Genomic DNA, 23,666 nt, shown 5'->3' with positions numbered 1-23,666 from the left:
ATTCATTACGTCATGGTACATGTTGGCATTCATGGTTTCCTCAGTGACCTGTATCTTTCCACAGCACTTGTGCAGCCCCATTACCATGACACTCCTATCACCATGCTGGACTTCAGGCAAGACATACTTGTCTTTGTACTGGTCACCCAGTTGACGCCACACAGGCTTCACGCCATATAAACCAAATAAGTTTATCTTGGTCTCATCAGACCACAGGACACTGTTCCAGTAATCCATGTCCATAGTCTGCTTATCTTCAGCAAACTGTTTGCAAACTTTCTTGTGCATCAAAGAGGTTTCATTTTGGGGCGACAGCCATGCAAATCAGTTTAATGCAGCGTGCAGCATGTGTTCTGAGCACAGACAGGCTGACTCACCCCTTTAGCCTCTGCAGCAATGCTGGCAGCACTCATACACCCATTTTGAAAAGACAACCTCTGGATATGACGCTGAGCATGTGCACACAATTTCTTTGGTTGACCAAGGTGAGGCCTGCTCTGAGCGGAACCTGTCTTGTTAAATCACAGTATGGTCTTGGCCACCATACTGCAGCTCAGTCTCAGGACGTTGGCAATCTTCTTATAGACTAGGCCATCTTTATGTAGAGCAACAATTGTGGTTTTTTTTTTCAGACCCTCAGAATTCTTTAACATGAGGTGCCATGTTGATCTTCCAAAGACCAGTTAGGGCAGGGGTGGGCAATTAATTTTCCCATGGGGCCGCATGAGAAATTGGGACTGGTTTAGAGGGCCGGACTAATATAATTACCTCAGTTCTACCCAATATATTACATCACTACACCCCCTCCATATACTACACCTGTAATAAACTACACCACTACACCCCTATATACTACACCTGTATTATACTACACCCCCTCCATATACCTGTATTATACTACACCACTATATAATACACCTCCGATATACTACATCATTACACCCCTATATACTACACCTGTAATATAGTACACCTCCATATAGCACACCTGTAATATACTACACCTCCATATAGCACACCTGTAATATACTACACTTCCATATAGTACACCTGTAATATACTACATCACTACACCCCATATACTACACCTGTAATATAGTACACCCCCATATAGCACACCTGTAATATACTACACCTCCATATAGCACACCTGTAATATACTACATCACTACACCCCTATATACACCTGTAATATACATCACTACACCCCATATACTACACCTGTAATATACTACACCTCCAGATAGCACACCTGTAATATACTACATCACTACACCCCTATATAGCACACCTGTAATATACTACACCTCCATATAGCACACCTGTAATATACTACACTTCCATATAGCACACCTGTAATATACATCACTACACCCCTATATAGCACACCTGTAATATACACCTCCATATAGCACACCTGTAATATACATCACTACACCCCTATATAGCACACCTGTAATATACACCTCCATATAGCACACCTGTAATATACTACACCTCCATATAGTACACCTGTAATATACTACACCCCCATATGTCACACACCCTGCCCACATATTTCACCCTGCCTGTACCCCAACTTACCCCTCTCAAACACTCTGCACCCCTTCACATCCATCTGTCAGTCTGCAGCTCTCATATGCCACTCACCCTGCAACTCCATCTTCCCACATATGCCACTCACCCTGCAACTCCATCTTCCCTCATATGCACTCACCCTGCAGCTCCATGTTCCCTCATATGCACTCACCCTGCAGCTCCATGTTCCCTCATATGCACTCACCCTGCAGCTCCATGTTCCCTCATATGCACTCACCCTGCAGCTCCATGTTCCCTCATATGCACTCACCCTGCAGCTCCATCTTCCCTCATATGCACTCACCCTGCAGCCCCCCTCCCCCTCATGTCCCCTCTTTTCTTATTACCAGTCATCATGTGTCCACATCTTCAGGATTCAGTATCTTGCTTTCTGCCCGGCATCCTGTGTCTCCTCCCACACAGTCACATGGGCGTGACGTCATCGCATGTCCTACAGTGCAGGATGAATTATTCCGTCTGCTGTGCTGCTTCTTCTCCTGCCGGCTGGGCGGGAACCTTTGAAATGACACACGCAGCGCAGTACTGACAACGTCAGAGCGCGCGCGTGTCACTGACAATTAGTGCCGGCAGGGAACAGAGGAAAGACTCCTGCGTTCCGCTGCCTGCACTGACTGTGCAGAGTGTGGACCTGCACAGGATCTCTCCTTGCTCGGCACGCTGCAGCCCGGCTCCACTGCACCGGCTGAAGACGGGCGGGGCGGTCACAGAGAGCAGGCGGGCCGCATGTGGCCCGCGGGCCGCCCCTTGCCCAGGTCTGAGTTAGGGTATGTGCGCACGTTGCTTTTTACCTGCTTTTTACCTGCTTTTTTGCTGCTTTTTCTTCTGCGCTGTTTAATGCCAAAATGGATGTGTTCTTCTATTCAAGCAAAGTCTAGGGGAATTTGGGTTTCTTGTTCACACTATGTTGTTCAAAATGCTGCCTTTTTGTGGCAGAACTTTGGTCAAAAACTCAGCTTTTCAAAGAAGCAACATGTCAATTGTTTTTGCCATTTGGGTTTTGCACTGCAAAGCTGAGTTTTTGACCAAAGTTCTGCCACAAAAAGGCAGCATTTTGAACAACATAGTGTGAACAAGAAACCCAAATTCCCATAGACTTTGCTTGAATAGAAGAACACATCCATTTTGGCATTAAACAGTGCAGAAGAAAAAGCAGCAAAAAAGCAGGTAAAAAGCAGGTAAAAAGCAACGTGCGCACATACCCTAAGCGTGTGAGCGGCAACACCAAATATTACACACCTGAGGCCTTGTAACACTAATGAGTCACATGAAACCAGGGAGTGAAAATGGCTAATTGGTAGCAATTTGGCCATTTGCACTTAGGGATGTACTCACTTGCTGAAAGAGGTTTACACATTAACCCCTTCAGCCCCGGGGCACTTTCCGTTTTTGCGTTTTTGTTTTTAGCTCCCCTTCTTCCGAGAGCCGTAACCTTTATTTTTCCGTCAATCTTGCCATATGAGGGCTTGGTTTTTTTGCGGGACAAGTTGTACTTTTAAATGAAACCATAAGTTTTACCATATAGTGTACTGGAAAACAGCAAAAAAATTCCAAATGCAGAAAAATTGCAAAAAAAAGTGTGATGGCACAATAGTTTTTGGGATGTTTTATTCACGGTGTTCACTATATGGTAAAACAGATGTGTGGGTATGATGCCTGAGGTCGATGCGAGTTTGTAGACACCAAATATGTATAGGTTTACTTGTATCTAAGGGGTTAAAAAAATTCACAAGTTAGTCCAATAAAAGTGGCGCACGTTTTGCGCCATTTTCCGAAACACGTAGCATTCTCATTTTTTTGGGATCTATGGCTCAGTGACTGCTTATTTTTTGCGTCTCGAGCTGATGTTTCTAATGGTACCATTTTTGCGCAGATGCTACGTTTTGATCGCCTGTTATTGCATTTTGCATAAAACTTGCGGCGACCAAAAACGTAATTTTGGCGTTTGGAATTTTTTTGCCACTACGCAGTTTACCAATCAGATTAATTGATTTTATATTTTGATAGATCGGGCATTTCTGAACGCGGCGATACCAAATATGTGTATATTTATTTTTTAACCCTTTAATTTTCAATGGGGGGTAAGGGCGGTGATTTGAACTTAGGTTTTTTGTTTTTTTTTTTATTTTTTAAAACTTTTTTTATTTTACTAGTCCCCCAAGGGGGCTATAGCGATCAGCAATCTGATCGCTATCTGCTGATCACAGCTATACAGCTGTAAACAGCAGAAATAGTCACTTTCTTTTTCCCTCTGCTCTCGGTCGAGGGAAAACGAAAGTGAAACATCATAGCTGCAGGCGTCATCACATGACCCTGGGCTACGATGGCAACCACCGATAGTCACGTGATCACGCACGTGACTTCCGGTGGGGGCGGCGGTAAGTAAAAAAACATGGCTGCGCGCATTTAGATCTTGCTGCCAGACTTTGGCAGCAAGATTTAATGGGTTAATGGCCGCGGGTGGAACCGATTCCACCCGCGGCTAGCAGGCACACATGTCAGCTGTTGGCCAAGACCAAAGAGCTGTCTATCGACAAAATTCGCCAAAGACCATCTGGATGATCCAGAGGAGGCTTTAGAGAAGGCTTTGGTAAGGATGAGACCAAAACAGAACTTTTTGGTATCCACTCCCCACATTAGGAGGAAGAAGGAAGATGAGTAAAATCCTAAGAACATCGTCCCAACCATGAAGCAAGGGGTGGACACATCATACTATGGGGTGCTTTTCTGCAAAGGGGTCAGGACAACTGCACCATATTGCAGGGAGGATGAATGGTATCATGTATTATGAGATTTTGGCTAACAACCTCCTTGTCTCAGTAGGAGTATTAGGCCTAAGGCACACAATATGAAAATTGGAGTGAGTGGAGTGCGATAAAACGTCGCATTCCACTCGGACAGATATTACCCTATGTCCCAGCATCCATAAGCGATTATTTTCTCAGCCCTAATCGGACCGAGAAACAGTCGCAGCATGCTGAGGGTGCAATGCAATACTCTTTCTCTCGCACCCATTCAAGTGTATGTGATGAGAGAAATATCGCACTGCACTCGCAGTGCAGACTGGCAATAGCTGGCAACGGGGGAGAGTGGGCGATAAACCCCACCCTCTCCTCCTCAGCGATGGCCCGCCCCCTGCAGCTGAGGTCCGCTCGCACGGTCGGACCTCAGTCACAGTGACACTTGCATGACACTCGGTTCCTGCTGTGCTGCCAGCATGAGCAGAGTGTCATGCGAGGATCGCAGTAGTCCCCGTGTGGCCCCAGCCTTAAAGATCGGTTCCTAAACACAGCCAGGGCAACTAAGGAGTGGCTCCGTAAGAAACATTTCAAGGTCCTTGAGTGGCCTAGCCAGTTTCCAGACCTGAACCCAATTGAACATCTTTGGAGGGAGCTGACACTACTTTTTTTGTTTCTTTGTATTTAATATGGGGTGATGTCCGTTTAAGTGGCTGTGCACCCCAACCCCCACCTTACCCATTAGCCACAGGTGTTTTTATCCTCTGATAGTAGGCTACTCGTCGCCCACACATATAAGTTTTTTAAAACCCAAACAGAGGCAGTAGGATAGAGTAGGACTCAATATAATAAGGTTGCCATGACAAGGCTACTGGGCAGGTATGGAAATGGCCATTTTTATATGCGAAACACCTCACAAATGTATTTAATTTTTTTCAGATCTTTTCAGTAGTTTAAAGTTGTGGCATATCAGTTTGCAGCTGTTTCTTTCTTTTCTGTACATTAGGCCTAAGCCACACGGCGAGAAAATCGGTGCAAGTAGAGTGCGATAAAACATTGCATTCCCCTCGGACCAATTCTAGCCTGTGTGTCAGCACACATGAGCGATTATTTTCTCAGCCCTAATCGGACCGAGAAAACAATCGCAGCATGCTGCCGGTGTAATGCGAGACTCTGTCTCTCGCACCCATTCAAGGGAATGGGGAGAGAGAAAAATCGGTGTACCGTGCGTGCGGAGAGAGAATCACAATAGCCAGCAACTGAGGAGAGAGGGAGAGAAATCCTTCCCTCCCCTCCGCAGCTCTTGCCCGCCCCCCGCAGCTGAGGTCCGCTCACACAGTCGGACCTCAGACGCAGGGATACTAGCATGACACTCTGCTCCTGCTGTGCTGCCAGCGTGAGCCGAGTGTCATGCCAGCATCGCAGTAGTGCCCCGTGTGGCCCCAGCCTTATAGTATCGATTACTCAGTGCACATCGCTTGCTTTGGTCAAACAGACAGTCAAAGGTCAGCCGATTGGTAAAAGTGTAAACAGATCTTAAGTAAGGCCTCCATGTCGCCATAGCAACCATCGACACCTTGCGATCTCCCTTTGTTAAACTCACTTATGGCTGTTACATCAGAATCTGAGGGGTTAAAGTACTGGGATCGGAGTCATCCTTATGAAGCAACCGAATGACAGATTGCAAGAGCGCACTATCAAACTTGACAGCTACGTTATTTTGCAGGAACGGGTTAAATGTCCAATTTTCATTTCACAATAACATTTTAATACACATGTAGGACAAAAGCAGCAAGAAAAATGTGTCACAGCATGCACAATAACCAGAATAACCGGAAACAAAACGTTTACTCAACCAACCATGGAGGAGAACCTGGAAAATTTCAGACACTCATCAATACCCTGCCTGGTGTTGAATATAAACAGACAAGGACAGACCTTGATTCATGAGGCACAAACACTCCTAATTATTATTTGGGGTTAGCACTTTTGCAAAGGGGAGAGAATAAAAGTTGGTGTTTGAGCCATACATAAGGCTTTATTCACACCTGTGTTTGTCGTATGTGTGCTGTCAGACTTCTGCCACTGACCATGAGGGTTTTATTTTTCTTTGCTTTTTTCAAGTCACTTTTCATATTTCGTCTGACACAAACCTTTCAAAATGGTGCAAGTGGTTTGTGAGCTTTGTACAAAATCAAGCCTTTTCTTCTTGTCTTTAAACTTTCTTTGTGACTTCTTAAGGCCCAGTCACACTAAACAACTTACCAGCGATCCCAACAACGATACAACCTGATAGGGATCGCTGGTAAGTTGCTAGGAGGTCGCTGGTGAGATGTCACACTGCGACGATCCAGCGATTCCACCAGCAACCTGACCTGGCAGGGATCGCTGGAGCGTTGCTACACGTGAAAGCATGCTGCGCTTGGTAACTAAGGTAAATATTGGGTAACCAACCTGATATTTACCTTGGTTACCAGTGCACACAGCTTAGCGCTGGCTCCCTGCACACCTAGCCACAGTACACATCGGGTTAATTACCCGATGTGTACTCTGCTACGTGTGCAGGCAGCAGGGAGCCGGCTTCTGCGGACGCTGGTAACCACGGTAAACATCGGGTAACCAAGAAGCCCTTTCCTTGGTTACCCGATATTACCTTCGTTACCAGCATCCGCCGCTCTCACACTGCCAGTGCCGGCTCCCTGTTCCCTGCACTCCTAGCCACAGTACACATCGGGTTAATTACCCGATGTGTACTCCAGCTACGTGTGCAGAGAGCAGGGAGCAGGCACTGACAGCTGAGAGCAGCGAACACTGGTAACGAAGGTAAATATCGGGTAACCAAGGGAAGGGTTTCTTGGTTACCCAATATTTACATTGGTTACCAGCGTCCGCAGAAGCCGGCTCCCTGCTCACTGCACATTCAGTTGTTGCTCCGGCACTTTGCAGGAAAATTGCAACCGTTTTTTTTTTTGCTGCCGGTTGCGATTTTCCTGCATAGACTTTAATTAGTGCCGCATTGTGCCGCAAGGCCTTGCGTTCCATCCGGTTTTTGCCGCATGTGGCAGATTTAGCCGATGCGGCGGCCGGATGGAACGTTGCCTGGCACGTTTTTTCGTGCGGCAAAAAAAACCGCATCGCGCCGCATTCGGCCGATGCGGCGCATCTCTCAATGCATGCCTATGGCGGCCGGATGCGGCGCGATGCGGCAAATACCGCATCCGGCCGCCGCATGCGGTTTTTGCCACTGCGCATGCTCAGTAGCATGCCGCAAGCGGCAAAAACCGGGCGGGCCGCATGGGAAAAACTTATGCAAAGGATGCGGTGTTTTCACCGCATCCGTTGCATAGCTTGCATAGCCAGATTGAGCCGCAGGGCTCAAGCCGGATGTGTGAAAGTAGCCTTAAAAATGGTCCAGGACATTCAGCAACAACCAACGACCTCACAGCAGGGGCCAGGTTGTTGCTGGATGTCACACACAGCGACATCACTAGCAAGTTGTGCCTCAGCAGCGATGTTGCTTAGTGTGATGGTACCTTTAAGGTCCAGTCACACTAAGCAACTTACCAGCGATCCCAACAACGATAGGGATCGCTGGTAAGTTGCTAGGAGGTTGCTGGTGAGCTGTCACACTGCGACGCTCCAGCGATCCCACCAGCAACCTGACCTGGCAGGGATCGCTGGAGCGTGGCTACACGAGTTGCTGGTGAGCTCACCAGCAACCAGTGACCAGCCCCCAGTCTCCTAGTTACAGCACACATCAGGTTAATTAACCCGATGTGTGCTGCAGCTAAATGTGCACAGAGCAGGGAGCAGCGCACACTGAGCGCTGGCTCCTTGCTCTCCTAGTTACAGCACACATCGGGTTAATTGCCTGATGTGTGCTGCAGCTATCTGTGCACAGAGCAGGAGCCGGCAGCACAGGCAGTGAGAGCGGAGGAGGCTGGTATCAAAGGTAAATATCGGGTAGCCAAGGACAGGGCTTCTTGGTTACCCGATGTTTACATTAGTTACCAGCCTCAGCAGAAGCTGGCTCCCTGCTCACTGCACATTAGTTGTTGCTGTCTCGCTGTCACACACAGCGATCTGTGCTTCACAGCAGGACAGCAACAACTAAAAAATGGCCCAGGACATTCAGCAACAACCAACGACCTCACAGCAGGGGCCAGGTTGTTGCTGGATGTCACACACAGCAACATCGCTAGCAACGTCACAAAAGTTGTTCGTTACCAGCGATGTTGCTAGCGATGTTGCTTAGTGTGACGGGGCCTTTAGGCAAAGTTGCATGTTTACAAAGCAATTACAGAGAAGGACTGGCATACACTGGAGTAAACAAAAACATAAAAAGTGGCAACTGATTAACTACTCAAGAACAGTAGGGAACCACCAGGAACAGGAGACCTTCTGGAGTGTGCTGTAGTCAGTCATCACTGACTGCAACACAAGATAAAGACTGGGAACATGGGCAAGATACTTGACTATTTTGTTTCATTAAACCTGTTGGGGCTTTTATTTTTGGAGAGTTCTGTAGGTGTGACAGTGGGCAGGAACTCTCCCTCCAGTCCGGGTCTTGCAACAGGCTCATGTCCAAAGAAATACATTTAATCCTGCAGAGCACAAAAGGGTGTGCTTCACTTGGGATCCAGGCTGTTGGAGCAAACACAGGCCAGCACTGAGAACCTGGACATTATAAGCAGACCCCTGCACCCAGGATTCATACAGCGGTGCAGGAGGCGATCTGGACATTTATTGGACTGCATATACAGAAACCGGCTGCATTCCGGGTTTCCAGGTCTGTAACAATTGTGTGGGGTGAATAATAAAATAAACAAACAGTTGGTGTGAACAAGAACCTAGGTCACTGCCTCACTCATCTGATATAGAGATAGAGATAGAGATAGAGATAGAGATAGATATATATATATATATCTCTAATGAGAGAGAAAGCGTGCAACTGATAAACACCAGGAGTAGACAGAAAAATATCCGCAAATGCAATGATGAATTGGGCCCTTTATTTTCTATGGGCCTTTTCATATGTAGAGCTCTATGGACCGATTGTCGACATAGGAAAACAGATACTTAAGGGTACTTTACACACTGCGATATCGCTAGCGATGTCGAGCGTGATAGCACTCGCCCCCGTCGTATGTGCGACATTTGGTGCTCGCTGCCGTAGTGAACAGTATCGTTCTGGCAGCATCACACACACATACCTTGTCAGCGACGTCGCTGTTACCGCCGAACAATCCCTCCTTCAATAGGGGGGTGCGTTCGACGTCACAGCGATGTTACTAAGCGGCCATCCAATAGAAGTGGAGGGGCGGAGATGAGCGGGGCGTAACATCCCGCCCACCTCCTTCCTTCCGCATTGCCGGTGGAGGCAGGTAAGGAGATGTTCGTCGCTCCCGCGGTGTCACACATATGCAGGAACGACGAACAACATCATACCTGCAGCAGCAGCAATATTAAGGAAAGAAGCGACGTGTCAACGATCACCGTTTTTGGACGATTTTGCGATCGTTGCTCCTTGATGTCACACGCTGCGATGTCGCTACCGGCGCCACATGTGCGTCACTAACGACGTCACCCCGACGATATATCGGTAGCGATGTCGCAGCGTGTAAAGCACCCTTTAGTCCTACTCTGGTCCATTTTGTAGACCGATCCCAGTGAACAGGTCAGTAATGAGTACCAGACAGCACACTGCACCCATGACACTGTTTGGCCCTAAGAGAAGCAACTTTTTTTGCATATGAGAATAACATCACACAGATGGGAAAATTAACACATGGACCAAAGACATATGATAAACACTTCCAGAAGAGGAAAAAAGAAACAAAATCACTGATGCGTGAATGAGACTTATCTGTGTGTACAGTTGTTAAGTGCTGGCATGATTGTGGGCATGTCGTGTTGCCTAGTTACAAACACTTGTGTGGGCACATTAAAGGGAGCCTATCATATTGTCCTGTCGGCAGCATGTTATACATCAATCTACTCAGCTCTACAGGTTTGTGGTCAGAAATTTAGTATAACTTGTATTATGGACCCCTATTACTAGAAAAGGCAGGGAACAAGCTATACTGAATATTTTCCAACAAAATTATATACCAACCAATCAATACCATACCGCCTGGATATCACACTGTGTTTAATGTGACAGGCTCCATTTAAACCTATGAGTGCAAATGAACAATACATAGCCACCATCTTCTGTAACACTAAGAGAAGGATGTGCCCTGCTACATTACTGGCTGTAACTGATGTGTACTAAAGAGGAAATAAGGGTACTTTCACACTTGCGTTCAGCGCAGTCCGTCACTATGGAGAATAGCGCAGTCCGTTAACGCACTGCGCTATTCTCCATAGATTTGTATAGACGACGCACTGTAACGCAAGTGTCAGCGTTGCATCTGCTGGACGACGCAGCGTCGTTATTTTGATGCCGCGTCAGGTGGAAGGAACTCAGCATGTAACTTTTTGAGCGGCAGAAACCTTTATTTTTCACTGCGCATGCTCATTTTTTATTTATTTTTTTTTTAAGTCACAGAAACTTTATTTTGCTTCTCGGTGGCCGAACGTTCAGCTGAGCGCCCGGCCGCCGGCATGCGAGAGCTCTCAGCTGAGCGCCCGGCCGCCGGCATGCGAGAGCTCTCAGCTGAGCGCCCGGCCGCCGGCATGCGAGAGCTCTCAGCTGAGCGCCCGGCCGCCGGCTTGCGAGAGCTCTCAGCTGAGCGCCCGGCCGCCGGCATGCGAGAGCTCTCAGCTGAGCGCCCGGCCGCCGGCATGCGAGAGCTCTCAGCTGAGCGCCCGGCCGCCGGCATGCGAGAGCTCTCAGCTGAGCGTTCACAATAGTCTGCTGCCAGTAAAACTGTAAAGAAGAAAAAAAAAAAAAAAAAAAAATCTTTCCGTTGTTTTGTACGATCCGTTGCATCCGTTGTGCCATTATATGCAACGCATCTGTCACACAACACAATGCAATGAATGCCGTTCAATGCAAGTGTGAAAGTAGCCTAAAGGTGAAGCTGATCGCGGCTTCTGTATCATCACACATAGTGGTCAACCCAAGCCCTCCAGAACTTCTTATGAAATGATGCATTTATTTCCTTCTCAACCTGAGTGTATCTGAATTGGAAAAGATGGTAATATAGCATATCTTATGTTATATTACCACTGTATATTATCACTGTCACAGAAGTTAAGGAAACCATTTAATGGGTTGTCCAGGACTAAATTAATGATTAGATGCCTTCTCCGTGGGACAAGCAAAAATCAGCTGATGTAAACAATATATACAATGGAACAGCTCTGAACATTGTTTAGTGCCCGCTGCCGAGTGCCATAGAGTATTTCCTTTTCAAGCGAATAAGAATAATTGCAGTACTCGTCAGCACCCACTAAGCAATGCACAATGTGTGAAATGCTGCTGGTGCACTTATTAACTGATAGGAGTGGGTACAGGTGTCAGAAACCCCCCTCACCAGTCTCATTGATGAGCTATCCGGTGCATACCAGTAAGTTGAGTCAGACACTGATCAACAAGCTATCCTATGACATCAATAGGGTAATCCCAGACAAGCCCTTTAATTGGCAGTTCTGTAAAGGAACATGCTTTGCTACCAGATAAAATCACACAGTGAAGGGTAGAATGATCCACAACTGCTGGGAGTGTAGCAGGTAATGGATACCACCCTATATCTTAAGGCCCCGTCACACAGAGATAAATCTTTGGCAGATCTGTGGTTGCAGTGAAATCATGGACATATTGTTCCATTTGTACACAGCCACAAACCTGGCACTGATTGTCCACAATTTCACTGCAACCACAGATCTGCAGCAGATTTATCTCTGTGTGACAGGGCCTTTAGGCTCGGGGTGATGTGATCAGTTATTACCATCACCAAAAACGTTATTATAAGGCTAAGTTCACATTTCCGTTATTTTGCATCAGTCACAATCCGTCGCCTTGAGGAATTACGGTATCCTGCAAAATATTTTGCAGGAATCCAGTTTTTTCCCATAAACTTCTATTAGTGACGGATTGCGACTGATGATGCTGTGTTAACTGACTGCCAGGTGGGACCAACGCAGCCTGTAACGTTTTTTGAGCAGCGCAATCCGTAGGATTTTGCTGCGCATGCTCTCTCTGGCTCCCTGCACCCGTAACCAGGATACACATCGGGTAACCAAGCAATGCGCTTTGGTTAGTTACCCGAAATTTACAGTGGTTACGGGTGCAGGGAGCCAGCGCTAAGCGGTGTATGCTGGTAACCAAGATAAATATCGGGTAACCAAGGAAAAAGTGCTTTGCTTATACCCGATATTTACCCTGGCTGTGCAGGAAGCCTGACACTTCCCCGCTCGGCTCTGCCCCCTCCCGCACTCAGCATGTACACACACTCACCTGTCCCCAGCCCTGCAGTCCCCGCGGCACTGACGTCCTCAGTGCCACGGCCCCGCTCGGCTCCACCCACCCCAAACTGCGCCCCCTTGCGCTCCGCCCCCCGCACACAACGGAGTCCGACAAAGAATTCTGTTCTTTGTCATCCGTTGTACAGCGCATCAGTCACATGCGTCAAGCAACGCATGTGACTGATGCAAAACAACGGAAATGTGAACTTAGCCTTAGAAGGCTCCCGTCTTCCTATATGGCCACTTCTCACTTGTGGGCTGCTTTCTATTGATTTATATAGAATTCCTCATTCCACAGCACCAATACAGTAGGAAAGAAGCAAAGTTGGCTCTTCACCACGAGCCGTAGGAAACATCTTTACACGCACGCTGCCACACCGGCTAAACGATGATGCCCATTAACATCTGTGACAAGTACCTGTTCTATTAGTTTTCTAACCTGTCAGCCGTACTAAATTAAGTTTTGTCATCGGTATGAAACATTAGAATGAGTGCCCAAGAGCCAGAGACAGAAAAATGCACAGCTCGCAGGGACGTCCTTCATAGCACAGATTCCAGAATAACTATGGACGGCTCCAACATGAGTCCACTCTGCCTTCACATGCTCCCTACATAGAGATAGGGATTAACTCCAGCCTGTGGGGAATTACATTGGTGTCCAAACATCACTACTAAAGAGTTTATCTGTGGAATTAAACAAGTCAGACAAGTGAAAACATTCCTGCCAAGAAAGACTGAACAGAGCCCAGAAAGTTTACATGTCTGCACCCGAGGCCTGTACATGGCCTCAGTTATGGTGGGCATTATGTACATATGGCTCAGTGTGGTCTATTTCAGTTCACAAGTCACGTTAACCATTTCCTACCGATACAGTAATAGGCAGTAAACAAGTCAGCGACACTTAAGGACTCATGGCTGGTGGCCAACAGCTACCAACTTCTCACTTAATGTAAATGTTTAGCTCGGCCAAATGGAAGAGACAAACAGTACAAAGACGTGTGGTCTACCGGGACCGCCTTGTAAAATTCTGGCAGATGGGCTCCTCTCATTCCTGATCCTGAAGGAGAAAGCCTTTGGAGAAGAAAGCTTCCCACCTGAGGTCAGAAATGTTGCCCCCCCACTAGGAGATACAACCATTTGCTGCCTTATGCAGAAATCAAAGAGGATATTGTAAATCAGGACAATGCTGGTAACAGAGGAAACTGCTGCTGATTACTTCCTCACTGAGCCATCATGAACGCCTGGAAAAACAGTACCAGTACCACAAGGGTGAAAAATGGACTGCGGCTACCAAAATCTTAGCATTTACCAGTCAGGATCTGTCATAATGAGAAGTGTGGGCGAAGGAAAACTAGGGAATCGTGGAGTCGAAATTTCTTTTGGGGCAGGCAAAGTTTTAAGTCAGTAGTAATGCAACGACCCCCGACATATTAAAAAAAAATGCATTATCTGTTATTAATATTTAATTTATTAATTTTCAGGTGTACAAGTTTAGAAATGTTCATATAAATCTAATCATATCAACCTAAGGCCTCAAGTTTCAAAAAGAAGAGATGCAGTGAGGGTATCAAGAGCCTAATTACTATCTTGGCCATTTCTGAAGGAGTCACAGCCCCGACTTGGGCTAGTTTCACACTTGCGTTGTGCGGCATCCGTGGCATTGCGTTGTGTGATTAAAGGGAACCTGTCATCAGAAATTTCGCCCAAAAGCTAAAAGATTCCCCCTCTGCAGCTCCTGGGCTGCATTCTAGAAAGGTCCCTGTTATTATTGTGCCCCATGTGAGACCAAAATAAAGCCTTTATAAAGTGCTACCTTTTTGTATGCAGCTTCTGTAAATGTGACACAGGGGCGGGCTTTCTGGCGTCCGTTATTCTGCCTCCTGGTCCTGTATGCCGCCCCCCATCGCTCCTTTCCATATCTGATGCACCGCCCACTGCTCCAGCCATCCCCGCGCATGCCCAGTGCCAGTCTCACGGGACTGAGCAGTGTGACCGCTGGTGACGCGTGCGCAGGCAAGTGATTATGGGCGGGACTGTGACTGTTATCAGCAAGTACCCGGCCATAATCTCGTGAGCGCGCAAAACTCTCCAGCGGTCACACTGAGCTCAGTGTAGATGCTAGACTGTATGGGCTGCTTCCAGGGATGACGTCCCCTTGTCACGTGATAGTATTTTGAACACGCCCCTATCACGTGACAAAGGGACGTCATTCCTGGAAGCAGCCCATACAGTCTAGCATCTACACTGAGCTCAGTGTGAATGCTGGAGAGGTTTGCGCGCTCAAGAGATTATGGGCGGGTACTTGCTGATAACAGTCACAGTCCCGCCCATAATCACTTGCCTGCGCACACGTCACCAGCGGTCACACTGCTCAGTCCTGTGAGACTGGCACTGGGCATGCGCGGGGATGGCTGGAGCAGTGGGCAGTGCATCAGATATGGAAAGGAGCGATGGGGGCGGCATACAGGACCAGGAGGCAGAATAACGGACGGCAGAGAGCCCGCCCCCGTGTCCCATTTACAGAAGCTGCATACAAAAAGGTAGAACTTTATAAAGGCTTTATTTTGGTCTCACATGGGGCACAATAATAACAGGGACCTTTCTAGAATGCAGCCCAGGAGCTGCAGAGGGGGAATCTTTTAGGTTTTGGGCGAAATTTCTGATGACAGGTTCCCTTTAATGTAATGGATGCGTTGCATATAGTGGCACAACTGATGCGATGGATGCTGCAGAACAATGGAATCCGTTGCAGCTTTTTTTTCAACAATCACTCAACTGAGCATGCGCAGTTGTGTAAAAACGGATGCGTCACAGGAATCCGTCAAATGATGGATTCCACCACCATAAGCTTCCATTATAAAAACGATGGACGCCGACGGAATCCAGCACATTGCGTTTTTTTGACGCTCAGGGAAGCGCAGAAAAACGCTACATGCTGCGTTCTTTCCGCCCGGTGGATGCAACACAGGACCATTAGTCGCAATGCGTCGTCCATACAAGTCTGTGGGAAGGAGTGGAATCCGTTAACGGACTCCGCTGGTTTTCCAAAACGGCGGATTGCGACCGAAGGAAAAAAAACGCAAGTGTGAAACTAGCCTTACCCACTGCACGGTCCTGCCTGAAACGTTTCCTATCCTCAGCCGGTCTTCTAATTCATCAATGCATGTAAACACTTATGCCCAAAAAGAAAAAGTAATATAGGGATGATATCAGTTTCCTGGTTAGCCAATAAAGCTTTCAGAGCACAGAGGCTCCTTCATCTGGTAGGGTATCACTCCTAGAATACTTCTCCATTGTGACCGACTACATGTATTGGCCAAACAGCAGTATAGCGCTCCAGTGATAAATCTTCACGGACAGTCCCTCTGAAGTATTATACCTTCAGTCATTGGTGGGACTTGTTTTTAGAGCTGAAATCTGTCCATCTTGTGACAATCAGCCCGATAAGTGGGCTTGTTTCAGTACTAGTGTGCCCATCGTATGACCGGGAGAAACCCCGATCCTGGAAGAAGGCATGATACATCAGTTAAGTGGGGGTCTGACTACAAGGACATGCACTGATCAGCAGAAAGGGAACCTTTATCCCAGCTAGAATGAAGCGACAGGGCACCCTTCATGCTCTATGGAAACCGCCAGTGGATACGGAGTGCCGGGGCATGAATGATGCAGGGTCGGGCATGCTCACTCCAGAGGGGTAAATGAAGCCCCCCTCCACCCTTATTCCTCTTACAGTTCACTTCTCTTCCCCAGACAAGCCCTTTAAGGATTTTGTGCAATGGCTACAGCACGGATCATGCACACTGTAATTGGTATACCCAGTATATTGCACAACATCTCATTATACAATGAAGAACATTTATTTGCTAGAACTGGTAGAACCCGTTGCATGACCTTATAAACAGAATACGTGCCGAACGGCATTCGATTTCTTACACACAAACACCGGCCCGTCATCTAAGGAAGATATACAGCAAAGGTGCCCCGAGATTCATCAGCATGACCGCCATGGGCATCAAAGGGCAGAACCCCTGGGCTTGGCACCAGGCATCTGACGGGGGAAAATGGCAGGTTTGGGGACAATAATCTTGTGCTCTCTTTGGCTCAGTGGTTAGCACTGCAGTCTGGCAGCGCTGGGGTCCTGGGTTGAAATCCCACCTAGGAGAAAATCTGCCAAGAGTTTGTATGTTCTCCCCGTGTACTCTGGTTTCCTCCCACACAGATAGTGAATGTAGCCTGTGAGCCCCAATGGTGACAGTGGTGATCGCTATGGAATATGTTGGCGCTATAGCAGTAATACATAAGGCCATCCCCTGACTGATGATGCCTCCCATGACAGCTGGGGGGGTAACTTTAGGAAAGTTTGGCCATGCTGCTGGCCACCCAGCTCGGTGTGGGCCCATTCTCATTCAGAGAGCCCATGCACAGGGCGGCCACCACACCCTGAGCTCCGGAGGAGCAGACACTGCCGCACCCTCCATCCCTGGAAATCACAGCACACAATGGAGCAGCAGCTGTCTCCGCCATGGTGGAGGATGCTGCAGACTCCTCTATGGGAATGCGGCGGGACATCAGCACCTACCCAGCAGCAGCAGCTTCACCTCCCGGGCGGCCTTCTCTCCATCCTCCCGGAGGTTCCGGTCGATCATCTTACTCCTCTCCACCGCCGCCTTGTCCTCCGCGCTCAGCGTACATCCCATGGCGGACACTCTGCGCACACACAGCGGGACGGGAGCGGCGTCCTCACCTCGGATCAGGCGGCGCGGGTGGGCGGGGGCCGGTAGGGTTAATCAGCCGTCAATGAGCGGCCGGAGGCGGAATGCGAGCGCTCTCAGGGGAAGGCGCAGAGGTAAATGAGGGCTAATGACGCCAAGGAGCCGGCCAGACGCTCCCTCCCCAGGCTCCGGCTTCCACAGCTGCTTCTCCCCAGAGCGCCTCTCGTTCTCCTCTACTGAGATGACGACGAAGCAATACAGCGCATGCGCAAAGCCCCTGGCTACTCCCCGAGGGTAAAGCCTTCCACTCTCAACAGTACCCGGATTGAGCAAGCGGCGCTCCCCGCCTCTCGCTACTGATTGGATGGCGGCGGACAAGCAGGGCTGGTTAACCCACTCTCTACCAGAGAATGCTTTGGCTGGATTCTGAAATGAGGGCGGCCAAGGAATGGGCAGACTCGAAAAGGTTAAAGGAATCTACTTTCTTAGTGACGTCACCACGCAGCGTCTGTTTATAACACAGTCTCCGAGAGAAGAGTTGTATTATTTGAAAGTCAACGGTTGTGGTCTGAGAAGGGGCCGATAGTCTGCAGGAATGGCGTGTGAAGTGGAGGGCATACTGAGGCTGATAGTCTGCAGGAATGGCGTCTGAGGTGGAGGGCATACTGAGGCTGATGGTCTGCAGGAATGGCGTGTGAGGTGGAGGGCAGTGTGCGGCTGAGAGTCTGCAGGAATGGCGTGTGAGGTGGCGGACATACTGAGGCTGATAGTCTGCAGGAATGGCGTGTGAGGTGGAGGGCATACTGAGGCTGATGGTCTGCAGGAATGGCGTGTGAGGTGGAGGGCATACTGAGGCGGATAGTCTGCAGGAATGGCGTGTGAGGTGGCGGACATACTGAGGCTGATAGTCTGCAGGAATGGCGTGTGAAGTGGAGGGCATACTGAGGCTGATAGTCTGCAGGAATGGCGTGTGAAGTGGAGGGCATACTGAGGCTGATAGTCTGCAGGAATGGCGTGTGAGGTGGAGGGCATACTGAGGCGGATAGTCTGCAGGAATGGCGTGTGAGGTGGCGGACATACTGAGGCTGATAGTCTGCAGGAATGGCGTGTGAAGTGGAGGGCATACTGAGGCTGAGAGTCTGCAGGAATGGCGTCTGAGGTGGAGGGCATACTGAGGCTGATAGTCTGCAGGAATGGCGTCTGAGGTGGAGGGCATACTGAGGCTGATAGTCTGCAGGAATGGCGTGTGAGGTGGAGGGCATACTGAGGCTGATAGTCTGCAGGAATGGCGTGTGAGGTGGCGGACATACTGAGGCTGATAGTCTGCAGGAATGGCGTCTGAGGTGGAGGGCATACTGAGGCTGATGGTCTGCAGGAATGGCGTGTGAGGTGGAGGGCATACTGAGGCTGATAGTCTGCAGGAATGGCGTCTGAGGTGGAGGGCATACTGAGGCTGATAGTCTGCAGGAATGGCGTGTGAGGTGGAGGGCATACTGAGGCTGATAGTCTGCAGGAATGGCGTGTGAGGTGGAGGGCATACTGAGGCTGATAGTCTGCAGGAATGGTGTCTGAGGTGGAGGGCATACTGAGGCTGATGGTCTGCAGGAATGGCGTGTGAGGTGGAGGGCATACTGAGGCTGATGGTCTGCAGGAATGGCGTGTGAGGTGGAGGGCATACTGAGGCTGATAGTCTGCAGGAATGGCGTGTGAGGTGGAGGGTAGTGTGCGGCTGATGGTCTGCAGGAATGGCGTGTGAGGTGGAGGGCAGTGTGCGGCTGAGAGTCTGCAGGAATGGCGTGTGAGGTGGCGGGCATACTGAGGCTGATGGTCTGCAGGAATGGCGTGTGAGGTGGCGGACATTCTGAGGCTGGTAGTCTGCAGGAATGGCGTGTGAGGTGGAGGGCAGTGTGCGGCTGAGAGTCTGCAGGAATGGCGTGTGAGGTGGCGGGCATACTGAGGCTGATGGTCTGCAGGAATGGCGTGTGAGGTGGCGGACATTCTGAGGCTGGTAGTCTGCAGGAATGGCGTGTGAGGTGGAGGGCAGTGTGCGGCTGATAGTCTGCAGGAATGGCGTGTGAGGTGGAGGGCAGTGTGCGGCTGAGAGTCTGCAGGAATGGCGTGTGAGGTGGCGGGCATACTGAGGCTGATGGTCTGCAGGAATGGCGTGTGAGGTGGCGGACATTCTGAGGCTGGTAGTCTGCAGGAATGGCGTGTGAGGAGGCGGACATACTGAGGCTGGTAGTCTGCAGGAATGGCCTGTGAGATGGCGGACTTACTGAGGCTGGTAGTCTGCAGGAATGGCGTGTGAGGTGGAGGGCATACTGAGGCTGATAGTCTGCAGGAATGGCGTGTGAGGTGGAGGGCAGTGTGCGGCTGAGAGTCTGCAGGAATGGTGTGTGAGGTGGAGGGCAGTGTGCGGCTGAGAGTCTGCAGGAATGGCGTGTGAGGTGGAGGGCAGTGTGCGGCTGAGAGTCTGCAGGAATGGCGTGTGAGGTGGAGGGCATACTGAGGCTGAGAGTCTGCAGGAATGGCGTGTGAGGTGGAGGGCAGTGTGCGGCTGATGGTCTGCAGGAATGGCGTGTGAGGTGGAGGGCAGTCTGCGGCTGAGAGTCTGCAGGAATGGCGTGTGAGGTGGAGGGCAGTGTGCGGCTGAGAGTCTGCAGGAATGGCGTGTGAGGTGGAGGGCAGTCTGCGGCTGAGAGTCTGCAGGAATGGCGTGTGAGGTGGAGGGTAGTGTGCGGCTGATGGTCTGCAGGAATGGCGTTTGAGGTGGAGGGCAGTGTGCGGCTGAGAGTGCAGGAATGGCGTGTGAGGTGGAGGGCAGTGTGCGGCTGATGGTCTGCAGGAATGGCGTGTGAGGTGGAGGGCAGTGTGCGGCTGAGAGTCTGCAGGAATGGCGTGTGAGGTGGAGGGCATACTGAGGCTGAGAGTCTGCAGGAATGGCGTGTGAGGTGGAGGGCAGTCTGCGGCTGAGAGTCTGCAGGAATGGCGTGTGAGGTGGAGGGTAGTGTGCGGCTGATGGTCTGCAGGAATGGCGTTTGAGGTGGAGGGCAGTGTGCGGCTGAGAGTCTGCAGGAATGGCGTGTGAGGTGGAGGGCAGTGTGCGGCTGAGAGTCTGCAGGAATGGCATGTGAGGTGGAGGGCAGTGTGCGGCTGATGGTCTGCAGGAATGGCGTGTGAGGTGGAGGGCAGTGTGCGGCTGAGAGTCTGCAGGAATGGCGTGTGAGGTGGAGGGCAGTGTGCGGCTGACAGTCTGCAGGAATGGCGTGTGAGGTGGCGGGCATACTGAGGCTGGTGGTCTGCAGGAATGGCGTCTGAGGTGGCGGACATACTGAGACTGGTAGTCTGCAGGAATGGCGTGTGAGGTGGCGGACATACTGAGGCTGATGGTCTGCAGGAATGGCGTGTGAGGTGGAGGACATACTGAGGCTGATAACACTGGGGAACAATTTGAAAAAAAAATTCTGTTGAGTTAGGTTTTTGAGCTGATTTATACTAAATTTGGCATGCTGATTCCAAAAATGTAGTCAGTTTTTTTCTATCACGTTAAGTTTTTCCTCCTCAACTTACCTGCCATAGAAGCACAATTGCACTGATTTCTGTAATAAGACTTGTTATCTGAGTACAATTCGACTCATATAGAGCTACGTGGCAACTTGTAAGAGTAGTCACAAGTGAGACAGTGTGGTTTCTTATATATTTAATTTTTTGTTCATATTTGTACTATTTAAAAAAAAAAACACTTTTTAGGTACAGTAGTTTACATATTTTTGAGAAGACAAAAATCCTATAGTTCAAAAACTTGACGTGATAGAGAAAAACTGAGATCATTTCTGGATTCAGCATCCAAAAATTAAGAACAGTTGACTGACCTAACGCCTAAAAAAAAATTGCGTTCCCTAGTGTAATCTGCAGGAATGGCGTGTGAGGTGGCGGACATACTGAGGCTGATGGTCTGCAGGAATGGCGTGTGAGGTGGCGGACATACTGAAGCTGATGGTCTGCAGGAATGGCGTGTGAGGTGGCGGACATACTGAGGCTGATGGTCTGCAGGAATGGCGTGTGAGGTGGCGGACATACTGAGGCTGATGGTCTGCAGGAATGGCGTGTGAGGTGGAGGGCAGTGTGCGGCTGATGGTCTGCAGGAATGGTGTGTGAGGTGGAGGGCAGTGTGCGGCTGATGGTCTGCAGGAATGGCGTGTGAGGTGGAGGGCAGTGTGCGGCTGATGGTCTGCATGAATGGTGTGTGAGGTGGCGGACACTGTCAGGACCCAAGTGCTCTTGCGCCTGGCTGTCCTTTAGGCCACTCCTGCTACCTCCTCAGTCAGAGCTTTTCCTTTAGTAAGCTGTTGATCATCAAGCAGTATACGATGACTTGGGTCCAAATAAACAGCTTCCAGAAGAATTTTATTTTCCAATAGCTACGTGTCTCTCTCAGTTTCATTGAAGCAGAAATGCCATCTGCGATTAAACCTTCTCTTTGGGACAAGCAAAATAGCACGTTCTTCCACTCCCTTATGAAAATGCCAGGAGTTACATCCTCGGCTTGTAATTTTTTTAGTCACGGAAAATGGGTGATTAAGCAATTTCTTCAATTCAGCCACCTGTGTCCATTGACCTTCATTTAGGGTTACCTGAGGGTTCACCATATCTATAAGAAACTGTTTTAGTTCCAGCAATCGCTCAATCATTAAATAAGTGCTACCTCACCGAGTGGCTTGATCGACAATTGCCCGTTAACCAGTACGTCTCTTCAAGATGGAATCAATATTAGGGGTTCTGGCGGCAATAATGAGCTCAAAAACGCATCCTCACAAAAGAATGAGCATGTCCGTTTGTGGCGTTTTTCTAATCTGCTTTTGCTATTGAAAACATTATCTATGAGCTCAAAAACCTTTCAGGTGATGCGGTTTTGTTAAAAAGCTGATCTGCTTTTGCAGCTGAAAAACGTATTGTCAAAAAACGAAGCAAAAACACTGTGTGTGAATGTAGCCTTAGATCAGGAATAGAACAGACATTTATAGGACATTTCATAACTTCCCACATTCCTATGAAAAAATATTCAACACATTCTGCATTGCACTACTGTCCCCAATTTATTATATATTTTCGGAGCCGGTCCATTTTATACCGACTCTGACTCCACCAAAATGAACACCAACTCCGTACCACTGCCCTGGTCAATGGTGTGTGAGGCGGCGGGCACACGGAGGCTGATGGGCTGCGTTAATGGTGTGTGAAGTGACGGGCACACTGAGGCTGATGGGCTGCTGTAATGGTGTGTGTGAGGTGACGGACACACTGAGGCTGATCGGCTGCTGTAATGGGGTGTGAGGTGGAGGGCACTCTGTGTGGCTGCTAAGGCGGTACACAGCTGGTAAAGGGCACATTGTGTGGCTCCTGAGGCTAGTGGTCTGCAGTATACAGCTGGTAGAGGGCACAGTATGTGGCTGCTGAGGCTGATGGTCTGCAGTTATGGTGTGTGAAGTGCCACCGGGCACACTATGGCTGCTGAGGGGCTGATAATATGCTGCAAACAGCTGGTGGAGGTCACACTGTGTGGCTCCTTAGGTTAGTAGTCTGGATCATATGGCTGGTGGAATGCACACTGCGGCTGATGGTCTGCAGTTATGGTGTGTGAGGTGGTGCCGGGTACACTGCAGCTGCTGAGGGGCTGATGATATGTCACACACTGCGGCTCTTGAGGCTAATAGTTTGGGGCATATGGCTGATGATCTGCAGGAATGGTGTGTGAGGTGGTGCAGGGCACACTGAGTGGCTGATACTATACCGCACACAGCTGGTTGAGGCAGGGCTGTGGAGTCGGTAAACCAAACCTCCAACTCCTCAATTTCCCTGGTTTCAACTCTGGCTCCAACTCCACGACTCAGATGACCTCATACAGTTGAGACTAGAAGTTTCCATCCAGAATCTATAAATACACATCTGCATGTTTTTCTCGCTATCTGATGTGAAATCAGAATAAACCTTTCCTGTTTTAGGTCAACTTGGAACCAAAATTATATTTGCCAAATGCCAAAATGAGAGAAAATGTTGGAAGGCATTTTTATTACTTTCTGCAAATTCAAAAGTTTTCCTCCATTTGATTAGTATTTGGTACCATTGCCCTTTCACTGTATGACTTAGGTCAAATATTTTGGATATCCTTCCACAAGCTTCCCACAATAGTTGGTAGGAATTTGGGCCC

General features: G+C 49.1%; 1 protein-coding gene across 2 annotated transcripts in view; it reads right to left on the bottom strand.

Annotated features, from left to right (window-relative positions):
* GNAI1 (G protein subunit alpha i1) overlaps positions 1-17,747 on the bottom strand; it is an 80,841-nt gene extending 63,094 nt beyond the window's left edge. For both annotated transcript variants that reach the window (XM_075345213.1, XM_075345214.1), the window contains exon 1: positions 17,326-17,747. In XM_075345213.1, the coding sequence (XP_075201328.1) occupies positions 17,326-17,443 (118 nt within the window). In that variant the 5' untranslated portion in view covers positions 17,444-17,747. The remainder of the gene's footprint in view (positions 1-17,325) is intronic.
* Between the last annotated feature and the right edge of the window lie 5,919 nt (positions 17,748-23,666).

This window comes from Anomaloglossus baeobatrachus, chromosome 4, assembly GCF_048569485.1.
Source record: "Anomaloglossus baeobatrachus isolate aAnoBae1 chromosome 4, aAnoBae1.hap1, whole genome shotgun sequence".
In the NCBI taxonomy this organism is placed as follows: domain Eukaryota; kingdom Metazoa; phylum Chordata; class Amphibia; order Anura; family Aromobatidae; genus Anomaloglossus; species Anomaloglossus baeobatrachus.
The sequence above is the reverse complement of the archived record's forward strand: the minus strand, read 5'-3'. Positions and strand labels throughout refer to the sequence as shown.